Source organism: Engraulis encrasicolus, chromosome 16 (assembly GCF_034702125.1).
Source record: "Engraulis encrasicolus isolate BLACKSEA-1 chromosome 16, IST_EnEncr_1.0, whole genome shotgun sequence".
In the NCBI taxonomy this organism is placed as follows: domain Eukaryota; kingdom Metazoa; phylum Chordata; class Actinopteri; order Clupeiformes; family Engraulidae; genus Engraulis; species Engraulis encrasicolus.
In genome coordinates this window covers 19,163,088-19,176,142 of record NC_085872.1, presented here as the reverse complement: position 1 = coordinate 19,176,142, position 13,055 = coordinate 19,163,088, and the positions used below count along the sequence as shown (strand labels likewise).

General features: G+C 41.7%; 1 protein-coding gene across 1 annotated transcript; it reads right to left on the bottom strand.

Moving 5' to 3' along the window:
- Positions 1–118: 118 nt before the first annotated feature.
- On the bottom strand, positions 119–11,203 carry abcb8 (ATP-binding cassette, sub-family B (MDR/TAP), member 8). The gene is made up of 16 exons (XM_063218956.1): positions 10,935–11,203; positions 9,733–10,051; positions 9,220–9,375; positions 8,973–9,067; positions 8,388–8,493; positions 7,064–7,225; positions 6,673–6,758; positions 6,344–6,441; positions 6,092–6,197; positions 5,729–5,762; positions 5,469–5,605; positions 2,689–2,783; positions 2,278–2,411; positions 1,997–2,144; positions 1,601–1,851; positions 119–501 (listed from the first exon to the last, which is right to left on the bottom strand). The coding sequence occupies exons 1-16, from the start codon at positions 11,051–11,053 to the stop codon at positions 412–414; spliced, it is 2,136 nt and encodes a 711-aa protein (XP_063075026.1). The 5' UTR covers positions 11,054–11,203; the 3' UTR covers positions 119–411.
- Between the last annotated feature and the right edge of the window lie 1,852 nt (positions 11,204–13,055).

Below are 13,055 nucleotides of genomic sequence, written 5' to 3'. Positions count from 1 at the left end.
AATGCAAAGTTTGAAATACTCAAGAAATACTTCCATTTTAATATGCATGCAAATTCTGTCTAAATATCTCACATATTAGTATGCCACATGCAGAAGTCAAACAATAATAACACTGGGCTACATTTAAGAAACATTTATTTGATTTAAAAACGTATTACACAAAAGTAGGTTCTGTAGTACTATTTACCTGAATACTGATATTACTCCCACCATGATGCTCTGACAACGTCAACAGGTAAACAATATAAAATTGTAATATGTACAAGAGTTTCTTTTACAGATTTAAAATTATTCAACATAATCTTTATAATAAATACACCTGCTTGTACATCCTCTGCTTTCACCTGAAATCAAGATACTCCGACCTTAATAATACAGTACATGTTCTACAATCTGTCCATTCAAATTCAACTAAACTTCTTTTCCTCCTTCAGTCCTTTGCCTCCGGATCAGTTCAGCATACAATCCTCCCTTATTCAGCAACTCAAAGTGTGAGCCAGCCTGCAAAGACAGAGACAGAGAAAGAATGATGTGAAAAATGTCTCATTAAATCAACGGTTAAGTAAAATTACTTTTGCGGAAAAACAAACGTCTTCATAGGCGTGAACGGATAGAGACGAGGTGGTGCTAAAGCACCTGCCCCTTTGCCCTACTGGACAAAAAAAAATCCCTTTTTGGAAAAGTCTTTTGTCACAATGTACTGTGGTCCATGTTGACATCTACAAATGCTTCACAATGAAATGCATGTTCCAATAATGCCCCGATATAATATAGTCTCTATAAGCTTAGTAAGGCAATCAGAAGTTCCACATGCCCCCAATACTAGTGATGGCAGTCTGGCACAAGCGCGCCGGAACGTGTTTCAAACCATCAACTGCGAAACCATTAAACCACTGTTCCGAAGTTTGCTTCAGTACGGAAAAACCATGTGATATATGACGTATGAAACAGTAAACTGGGTCAATTTTCCGGAAGCAGCTGCAGTGTTTCACGCTGCCACACGAACCAGCAGGCGCGCAAATGTGTTTGGCCTGTTGCAGAGCCGTCTGCCAGGTTGCAGTGGAGAGAATAGATATTTTATTGACTGTCATTAGGCCTATAAGTCCCACTTGATAGACAAGTAGACAACATCATCATACGTTATGAACACAACAAGGAGAAGACATTAATGTTCAGCAACGCTTTATTCTGATCGCCCAAAAAATAGCCTAATAATAAATGAATAAATTAATAAATAAATGTGGCATCGTAGCCTTTGTAATGTCGTCTACCTCAACTGCCTCATCAGTAGCCCAAAATGTCAAATGTCTGGAAGTTAGTGTGCAAAAGTACGAGCGCAGTAATGTCGCAGATGATGAGAGCACAACATCTCATCTTATCGAATTGAGCCCGTTTAATTGCAAACATGGCTTTTCACCAGGAGAGGGCGCTGTTACTGAAGCTTCAAGTACTAACCCAATTTTTGAAGCAATGTGCCTAAATGGTTCAGAGCTTCAACAAAGCTTCATTGGCCCATCACTACCCAATACCCCCTCTTTAGCACCTGCTCCTCAAAATGTCTGTGCACGCCACTGCCCATCGTAACCACCCCTTCCCTCACCTCCACGATCTTGCCGTTGCGCATGACACAGATGAGGTCGGCCCCCTTGATGGTGCTGAGGCGGTGGGCGATGATGAGGACGGTGCGGCCGGTCGTGGCGCGGTCCAGAGCCTCCTGCACCACCCTCTCCGACTCCGCGTCCAGAGCACTGGTGGCCTCGTCCAGGATGAGGATCTTGGGGTTCTTGATCAGGGCGCGGGCGATAGCAATGCGCTGCTTTTGACCTCCGGACAGTGTCACGCCACGCTCACCTGAAACAATGTGGACAGGTGGGCATCAGTTGAGACAGTAGCCAGTAACTTGTGTATGTGACACACCACTATGACGACCGACTGTGACAGATGATTACTGAATATATGGCATGTATAATGATTTTCCCCCTTTCCATTCACGTACCAACAGTAGTGTTGTAGCCATCTGGAAATGCGGTGATGAAACCATGTGCATTAGCTTGCTTGGCTGCAGTAATGACCTCCGCATCAGAGGCTTCAGGTTTCCCAAAGCGGATATTTTCCATAACAGACGTGCCAAACAAAACTGGCTCCTGTGTGTATAACAGAGGAACAAATACGTTGGTAAGAATACTGAATACTGCATGTAGGAAACGCAGAAGCAACCCATGCAATTTAAGGTCATCTAAGGTAATCAGAGAAGATTGTGTGTGAAGTGAGCTGTACCTGGTTGATAAATCCAATAACCTTCCCTCTCAGCCAGGAGGGGTCCAGTGTTTTGATATCCAGCCCATCTAGCATGATGACTCCACTGGCTGGGTCATAGAATCGCTCCAGTAATGCGGCAACTGTAGACTTGCCTAAAGACATGTTCAGACAGTTTTGTTTGCATGCATACTGTTGTATATACTGTATACTGATTTACAGGGCTCTAAATTAATTTTTCTCATCATCAGCCATGGCTAGTAGATGTTAATCTTACTAGCTAAACACACACTCACTAATGGGTCAACGTGGCTAATATGTTGGTCTTTTCTACCAGCCAAACAGGAATTTCACTAGCATTTGGCCGGTTGGCTGGTGTTTATTTAGAGCCCTGCTGATTTATATTTCTCAAAAACTTGCAAAATTTACTACCTCCACCAGACTCTCCAACAATTGCAACAGTTTTGCTGGGAGGCAGCGTGAGGTTGAGATTCCTCAGGATGTGGTGAGCAGGTCTCGTAGGGTAGCTGGAAGAACGCACAAAAGTTATATCAGCATTAGTACAACAATTTAGTGTTAGTTTTTGGTAATGGTGGTGTAAATGTAGGGTGTACAAAACTAGCACATGTTATTACATAGCTGTTATTCCATTGTACCTAATAAGGTGGATAGACTTTGTTGTTACTGAAAGAAAAACTAAAACCTGAAAAGAAGACCCACCATTTTGATCCTACCAGACAGTGCAGAATCAGGCACATCGGTCTAGTCACTGTGTATACCATTTACTCAGTGAAGTTACTTGTGTATAGGAAGGGAACTATGGCAGTTTTTCCTAGTTTTACTTTCGACGCCTCTGATTACATTGATACTTAGGTCTGTAATTTGTTTTCTTGTTTTTGTGATTCACTGTTTTTTATTTATTAATTTTAAAGTCAGTGATCAATACCCACCCACCCCACCCCAACCTTAGATACAAGTCACATGACCCATTAGGTCATAAGTGAAAAATAGAGAGAAAAAAATGAAAGTTAAAACTAACAATGGACACAACATATTATTTACCTAATACCATACAAATATCAAAATGTAAAAATAAGAGAGAGAAAAAAACCAAAAAAAAAACAAAACAAAGCATGTGAGACATCTCATTGTGCATGATATATCAGCAAGTCTGTAACTCCCTCTGCAGTTCTTTCCCACATTTGTATTGTGGAGACTCTGGCTCCATGGATTCTTGCAGTAGACAGTTCCATCATTATAACATCTTGAAAGTACAACAGCCATTTTCTAATAGGAAGCTTATGTGGGGGGAGCCATCTCTGAACAATTTGTTTTTTTGCTGCTGTTAGGCCTGCAAGCAACACTTTTCGTTGTTTCTCTGTACATTCAAACTGAGACTCGTCATTCAGTAATAGTAAACTTGGCACTAATGGGATCTCTAGTTCTAATAATTCTGACAAATTAAAAGTTACCCTTTCCCAAAAAGACTTAAACTCTTTACAATCCCAAACCATATGTTTATATGTACCTGGGATATCTTTATTGCATAAACTACATTATCATGCATCATTTCAGTAGGCTAAGCGAAGCCCAGTCGCAGTCCACACAGAAATGCACTTCACAGCATTTCATGGAACTTTACGCGCTGGCGCTGTCAGCTTGTCATTGCATAGCAACCATACAATCAATTCGGAACTACTTTGCTTAGGGGAGCAGGTAAACAAATTATGATGAAGGTAACTAATAAAAATAAATTCAAACATTTATTCTGGTATTTTGTTGGCAATTGAACTATTGTATAAAAGCCATATGACCCTCGTGGTCGGGATGATGTGCACTGACATCCTCCCTGGTGTGATTGCCGACGGCACTCAGCCTTCTGCTTCGTGCCTATGGCCGAACCACACCAGGGAGGATGTCAGTGCACATCATCCCTCCCACTCGAGTCATATTGCTTAAGTATAGGCTATTTGTGTGCTTCGCATGGAACCTATCGATGGGCGTCCAGTAGGCCCTGTGACAAAACTTTAAAAGAATCAACTGGTGATTGGGGTTCTTTGATGCACATTATCCCATACCCCTTCCCAGTCTATAGAATCCGTCTCTAAATCACTTTCCCACTTAGCTAATATAGGGAGGGTACCGTACGATGATTTTAAGAGCCATTGATATAAAAAGGTGACAAATCCTCTGCGTAGAGAAATCAGTAATTTATAGATAACAGGGTGAATTTGAACATTTGAATCCCATGGTACCCCATAAGCACGCAGTGCTGACCGCAACTGAAGATGAAGATGAAAATGATGACTTAGGAATATCAAAAAGTTGACAACGGTTTTGAAAACTCATCAGACCATCTCTGTTGTATATATCACCCAACATATGAATGCCACAAGAAACCCATGACTGAGATTGAAAAGGCATCTTTCCAGAAGTCAGACCATAATTATTCCAGAGAGGAGTGTGCTTGTGTGCTTTCTTGTCACATCTAACCTGTTTTTCTATTCCTCTGAAATTTCTAATTGTATACTGAAGTATAGGACCAAAGTCAATATGTTTAGTTTTAGACAAAGTGGAGAATAATACATCTTGGAGCCCTATAGGATGCACCAGGCCTTCTTCAATCCCCCTCCAGGAAGTTAGTGATGATGAGTCTAACCAGATTTTCAAGGGACGCAATTGGAAGGCTAGATGGTACAATTCGAAATTTGGAAGTGAGAGTCCCCCATCCCCTTTGGCACGTTGTAAAGTGGAGAAACGTATTCTAGGGTGTTTTCCATCCCATACAAACTTCCGTAGAAGCACATCAACTCTTTTCCAATAGTCAGTTGGAGGTGGCAGCGGAAGCATCATACTAATAAAATTAATTTGAGGGAGGACATTCATTTTTATTACAGATATTCTAGTTTGTAAGGAACCTGGCATTTTGCTCCAGGTGGCAAGGTTCTGCTGTACATCTTTGAGTATTGTTTCATAGTTATACTTAGTAATTTCAGAGAGTGATGTCTTAACATGTATGCCTAAATAAGTTAACTCTGATTTTACAGGGATCACAGAAGGTATTGCAATCTTCTTGGCCATGTATTAATGCAGACTTGTCCCAGTTAATTTTATAACCAGATATAGCCTCAAATTCCTCAAATACGGGTAGTAAGCCATTGAGGGATGTCTGTAAGTCTGATATATACAAGATAAGTAATTTGTTTTCTTACTAGAAATTGATGTTCATGAAGTCAACTCTTCCAATGAGAGACTCAGCAGGGATACGGCCCCCACCGACCGGAGGGATGGTTGGCTCCAGTTCCATGTACTCAAAAACACGGGCACCTGCACTGACTCCTCTCACCATCTAAAAAAAGACAACAACAAGCAAAACCATCCACTGCATGAAACTATTCAATCATTCTTTACTGTTCTTTATCCAATAACTGGTTGACTATTACAAGTTGCAAGAGTGGACATTTTTACTGACCTGGCCAAACAAGATGGAGATACTTGCTAGAGACCTGAAAAAAGAAAACATGGCATTAGTCAGGTTTGGATGAAACAGACAAGGTCAACGAAGTGAGCGACTAAGTGATAGAAGCACAGGAAGTGATTGACTTTGTATAGATGAGAAGGCAACAAAGGCAACAATAGTGTTTTCGGTGATGGAATTTTGGGTAACAAAAGTGAGTTTTAACTTGAATGTCATCAAACGTTATGGCAATGACTCATGACACTTTTGCTTCTTTTGTCGCTGTATGAACTACTTCAGTGATGCTTCTAGGCTTCATGTAGTTTTGAAATGTGTGTGCTTGTGCAGGAAGGCTAACACTAGAATGACAAGAATTACCTCTGCACGGTTTGAGAAGCCACCAAGAAAGACATCAAATCGCCAGGAGACATCTCATCACCCGTCATCAAGGACCCACCAGCAAAAATGGTGCCAAGAACAATGCCTGTAACAAAGGATGAAATGTACTGTACATGGTATCTACAGAACCATATGATTCCAGTAAGCATAATTTGACTAGCTCATATTTCGTGCTGTCTAGGCATTTATAGTACCGTATGTACCAAACACAAACATGTTTGAAATGCTTACAATTCAGGACTATGTTGGAAAGGCCTTGGAAAACAGCTATACCACATCCCAGGTTTTCATTCAGGTCACAAGATTTATCCACTTCAACAGCATATAACCTGCAAGACATACAGTAAAATCAAATTTTAGAATGTTTTGCTTTTTAGAATGTTTTGCTTTTATCAAGACGCCTGCTTTACAACAGATGACTTTATCAATACAGATACCTTTACACTGCCACACCTTAAGCCAACAAATACTTACTAAAACTAAAATCAGTGACCTCATACGAAAATCAAACTAGAGGTCTAAAATTTAGCAGGAAAGTGGCTAAGTTGTTTCATCCTTACTGCAGCTCTCGATCCTCCATGGCAAAAGCTCGCACTGTTCGCACGTTACCCAGAGCCTCATCAGCCACTGCGGTAGCTTTAGCAACCTGAAAGAAACACAATATATTAGAAATGTAAAGGTCAGACACCATTATGTGAAAACAACACTAGCAGTACATTGATGACAGTGAAGGCATGACATATAGACAATTATTCATAACAGTTTTAAATTAGAATGGACTTTGCACTTGCACTCATCATAGTGCAATTGTCATAGTGTGACTGTTTCAGTTATAGTGCATTTTCAATTACATCATTGTCAACTTAGCAAAAGTTAAAAAAAATGCATTATACCATGTACAGTAAAAGGTAATTCATGGTGTACCATTTCAAAGCGGAGGACTGCGTTTACCTGCTCCTGGGCCTTTCTAGACAGGCGACGCAAGAAGGAGCCGATGACTGCCCCTCCACCCACCAGACAAGGCAGAATGACCACAGTGAGACCAGTCAGCTTCGGGGAGATCAGATAGAGTGACACAAAGCAACCCACCGTTTGAGTGGAGCTCCGTAGACCCTACAGCCAAAAGAGACATGTACAGAAAAAGGCACCCATTATTTAAGTGTCATTCATTCGCAGCACTGGTCATGAACTCAATCTCATTCTGAAAACTACAATTTGGGTGTGTTCTCATTGCTGACAGCTGACATTGAAACAGATGAAACCAACCTTAGCAGGGTTTCAAATGTGGATCTACGAATTCACTAAGTCGGACATCCTAGTACTTCTCATATCGTCATCATGATAACCCGCACGACCATACTCATGAGGCAAAAGCCAGGGGAATCATGATTGAATTGCACGTGTTGAGTGGCTTACTTAAACGTTGTCTGAATATACAGGGGTTGGACAAAATAACTGAAACACCTGTAATTTTAGTGAGGGAAGTTTCATGACTTAAGTGGACCAGCCTGTCGGCCAATTTTCATTAACTGCACATTGCACCAGTAAGGTGAAGAGAGAAGGTTCAATTAGCAGGGTAAGAGCACAGTTTTGCTAAAAATTTTGCAATGCACACAACTTCATGGGTGACATACCAGAATTAAAAAATGAGAAATTCTTTGTGCACGTGTAACTGGTGCATCTTTGACCGCAACAGCAAGTCTTTGTGATGTATCAAAAGCCACGGTATCCAAGGTAATGTCTGCATACCACCAAGAAGAATGAACTACATCCAACAGGATTAACTGTGGATGCAAGAGGAAGCTGTCTGAAAGGAATATTTGGGTGACCGGCCGTGTATATTGACCCTGTGGAGCTCCCGATGGACTGTTCCGTGATTTGGACAGTTTTTTGGATACAGTCCGTGTTAGAACCCAAACACCCCTTTCATATAATTCAGGCAGCTTCCTCTTGCATGGAGGGAACTGAATCTCATGTTTGTCAGGCCAGAGCCACTTGATCTTAATGATTTAGACATGATCTGCAAAGAAAAGTGGACAAAATCCCTTCTGATATGTGCACAAACATTGTCATCAACTAAGAGAAATGTCTGACCTCTATCCTAGAGAACAAAGGCTTTGCCAACAAGTACTTGGTCTTCTGGCATAAAGCTAATTTTAACATCTCCTCCCTTAGGAGCTAATGTAAAAATGTCCCCAATTTCAACATGGCAGCACCTTTGCAACGCCACAGTGATGACACACCAACTTAGTGAATAAGTGAGAATCACCCATACTTGAGAGATAACCAGCTTGAAAGAGGACTTGAATTCTTGAATGTCAGAAGTCAGCCGGTTCACAAGGTGGCCTGTCTTGTTGGCATCGAAGAATGCCACATCTTGCCTGAAAATATGGGAAAATATGGGATTTGCTGAATCTTCATGCCAAAAATCCTCAGAACGTCCAATTAATTATTTTTCAATATTGTTAACATTTGATCCTTAATGGCTGATACCACCTCTATACAGCATGTTTCCTGGTAACATTGGAAATACATTGAATACTCAATACATTGAATACCTGGGTCCAGGAAGACAGATGCTGAGGCACTCAAGGTTGCAATTTTTTTTACTTTTTTATTTGGCTACAATGCCTAAGCGTTTCGGCCCTTATGGCCTTCTTCAGGGCGTATCTTGAGTGCCTCAGCATCTGTCTTCCTGGACCAAGTTTTAGAGCCCCTACACTGATGAGCACCAAGGAAAAAAGGTGAAGACCCAGAAGCACTCCAATTACCTGCTTGTGTTTGATACATTGAATACCTTGTTGAAGTCAGATATTGTCTTAAATATTTAAAAATATGTGTCATACAGTTTGCCATTTACCTGAGCAATGATGCAAAGAGGGTTTTCCTCATGTCTGCAGCCACTCGCTCTCCTACTCTTGACAGAAGAATAATGTAGCCACTGGTCAGGGCGCCCTGAGGGTTAAGAGAGTAGAGCAGTTTGTCGCCATCAGAACTACTGCTGTTGATAGGCATACAAAAACATAAGTCATTCTCATTACTAAAGTCACTGTGTAAGACATTAATATTAGTGATTTTGACATTGCTGTGTGAATGGCCACGAGTACCTGGAGACAATACAGAGACAGCAGCTTGAAAGCAGGGCTGCTTATGTCGCCGAGGTAATTGCCGGTTCGTTCTCTCATGTGGTGTGCCACCACATTCACCAGATCACCCAACATCAAGGGTATCTGGATATTCAAGATGGCAGCACCAAACGCCAACTGTAGCAATAACAAAAATAAACATTAGTGTATTGGCAACAACGTATTTGGCAACTCGTATTAATAACCAAGCCAGAATCTAGTTATAACCCAATGAATGTACACCGAGTAGACATTTTACCCCATTAAGCACATATCACCCTCCACATTAAGTGTTCAATATGGAAATTTGGATGAGATCCTATCAACCTGGTGAATATGGAGTCGTTGATGGAATAACAGTAAGCAGCAATTCTATTGCGCAGTCCCCAATATGCTCTTGGATTTTTTTATTAAAATCACACCAAAATGTGTATTTTCATTTTCAAAACAGATAATACAGTCATTAAAACTGGGACCAATTTAACCGTCACTTACAATAATTGCTCCAATTAGAGCTAGGAGCTGAGGACGGAGGAACTCCCACAGAACAGCCCAGTGAAACTCTGGCTCTTTTTCCTGGAGGTGGACGTCCGCAGGAACATTATTGTTGATGTCCTCTTGGCAATGGGCCAAGCTTACAAAAGCCCTGGCCGAGGCTGTGACGACGGCAGGTCCGAGGAGAAACCTCAGGGAAACTTTTGAGGATTTTGAGCCACATTTTAATGAAACTGCCTTTCTGGCATTGCCAAAGAGCCGCAATATGGTCCTGCTAAGTTGTTCATGGTCTCTGGGATACAGCCACTGCTGAGGACACCTGTGATTTCAAAAAGAAAACAAATGTCTGATTATGGAAAACGCTTCCAACACAGCAGTATAGGCTACCCAGACAGCACTACATCATTCCCTTTGATTGTTCTGCTAATGGTGTTATTGTTGATGATTGAATACATTTGCAAAAGGTAATTTGTGTGTGTGTGTGGGGGGGGGGGAGAAGTCTACAGACAAACTAATCACAACCATCACCTGAAATTCAAAATGGGTCGATGAAGCAAAATAACATCTCATCAGATTACAAATCTTCGGTCAGATCAGATTAGTAAAATAAGGAAATAATCTGCCCCCACGCACTGAACTGTAAGCTTACTAGATAAACCTGACTCTTCCATGCGAAACCAGTTCAGGTCAACATTTTCTTATACATTGATTGTGAACAGTATGTTGGTTCCAAAGATTTCAGCATAATGGGTTTAGTAAGAGACTTGAATGACTTCGGTTTAGTGAACTGACTGACAGCTTGCTTAACAGGAAGCCCTCCGGCTTGATTTGCAAGTGCCACAAGGTAAGTTATGCGCACACGCTTGACAAAATGTTGGACCCAAACACTTGAAAGGTAAATATTTAGATGCATTTTCTCTCTCATCTGACCTGGCACTGGGCTGTGCAAATGTCTGTCAATCCATTATGTAAAAAATGACCTTGTCTGCCACTCCCTGCAACATTTTCGATTAGGCTACAATGTTGCTGTCATTTCATCGGCCCTTCCCTAAGCACTTTTATGCATCATACCATTGTGCGAAGTAGTCACGCGTGAGTGACTTATTTTTGACCTTTTTACAGCTTGTTGTTAGCATGACTTCAACTTCAGACTTATCACAATTTGATAGCTAACTTACAGCTAGTTAAACCCAAACACATACCGTGAACGTGTCCATATCTCTTGTGTTTTGCACCCTTGTGGGTGCAAGGGACGAGAAAGTATCTGTGCCTTTGTAGTTCTTATAAACCGATTGCAGCGTAATAGTGGAAACATTGTCATTAACAAAATGAAATATGTAATACATTGAATACGCCCGTAAACTCAGTCCCTTCACTTCATCAGGGTAAAGCGAGTTGTGAACTACGGGACACAGCAGGCAGCCATTCTCAATCCAATCCCAGAATGCATCTCATTGCGAACCCTTTTACCCGGTTGCCAAGGTTACAGAGGTCCGCTGGGGGGCTGAGCCAGAGAGCTGAGTGTGAATCTTCTTGAGCTGCCTGGCACAGTGCTTGGCTCCTTTTCCAGTCTAGAGGTCTTAGTGCTAGTGCTCCACACACACCACGACCTCTCTGCCACTCGGAAGATTAGTTGTTTAGTAGGGCTCTGAATAGAAATCCATAAATAATTCCAGACATTGTGAATGGAACATCTATTTCCACATTTATGAAGATGTAATCATTTTGACAATTAACCAGTAATCATTTTCACAATTAACTAACATCATTCCGAGGTCACTTCTTTTCTATTATGAACAGAGATGGTGCATATCCTTCCAGAGATCCTTCTCTGAAGATAGCCTTCAACATCCGACCAGATGCGAGAAGTGGGTGGGGACTGCGCTACTAACCAATCATGTCTTGTGTAGTGTCCCTGGTTGCAACCCGGCCTCCAATGGAAAATGTCACATGCTGGCAAAATAGCACGTCCGGAAAATGACAGAATAGCACATTCACAGACCTGTATTAACCTAGACTGGCAATGCCCCTCGAAATTGTCGGATTTCTCAGAGCCTCAGAATCGTAGTCCGCCATCTTAGTAGAGACTCCCGTAATTACGTAATGACGTCATGCACCGATGGGTTTTTTTTAAAATATTTTTTTGCAACACTGGTTCACTAGTTAAGTTGGTCCAGGCCATGTGTAACGTCTTTAGAACAATAGCTCTAGTATAAATTAATGTTCTAGAAAAGTCTCGCTCTCAAGTGGCTCGTTATTTTCACAGCTGCAATGTGCTGTGCCGTGTTGTTGCTAGGTTACCTTCAGCGTCCTTGGGGGGGTGGGGGGATTAATAGCACAGTTACCGGTAGCTTCACTGAAAACGTACGGCTTATTTAAGAAATATACATACCAATATACACAGTTGTCATTACATCTGAGTTAAGTACATAAAATAAGCTTTACACACGTAAGCATGGCCGATTCAGTGTCACAAATAGAGTTCTTCAGCGGAAGAGGAAGCATGTAGTAGATTGTAGTCTTTCATGTTAGCATTTAAGGACGTCCTGGTTCCTATCGGCTTCCGGCCTCCATTGGGAATGAATAGGGGTAAATTTCAAATAAGCTCCGAGTGCAAGCACGCGCTTAGCGAACCCCCGCAAACTGTCGAGGGTGTTAAAAATAGGCTGTAGGTATGACATGGTTGATCATTTTGTGTCAAACTTCGACATAAATACGATGTTGCGTCCATATGCTAAACCCGGAAGCTTTTGGCGACTACAGAAACGGCGCCAGTATCTAACGGCATGTACGTGCGGAAGGTTGTACCCATGGCAACCAAAGGAAAGTATGTAGTTCGGAAGTTTTAATGATCAGAAAGGGGTTAGCAATATTGAATTATAATCGTCATGATTTAACATGTGAATACACCAACATGATGATACGATCCGTTCCACTAATGAGAAAGGGATGCGGGGACACGCTAATGTTCGTTGTTGCCGTGCAACTTATATTTTTGCCAAACCTGAATCTCTATGGCGTTTTGCAATGTAAAAAATCGCCAGGGAACCGGTAGTCCAAACGCCGCATACAAGTTGACGTCAACGCTGAAGAGCTCTATATCCACAAACCTGCATCAGCGGCAACGAAAACAGTCGGCTTCGGGGTTGCCAGATAACACTGATTATTTTCGTCCATTTTTACCCACAGACCGCCTTCCTCAACGGCCCCGATTGGGCGGGAAACCGCCCGATCTGGCAAGACCGCTCAGCTTCAGGCTCTCTAATAAAACGTTTGGAGGTAGTGAGGGTTATTTCATTATTGGAGTGAGAATTTAGACGTTA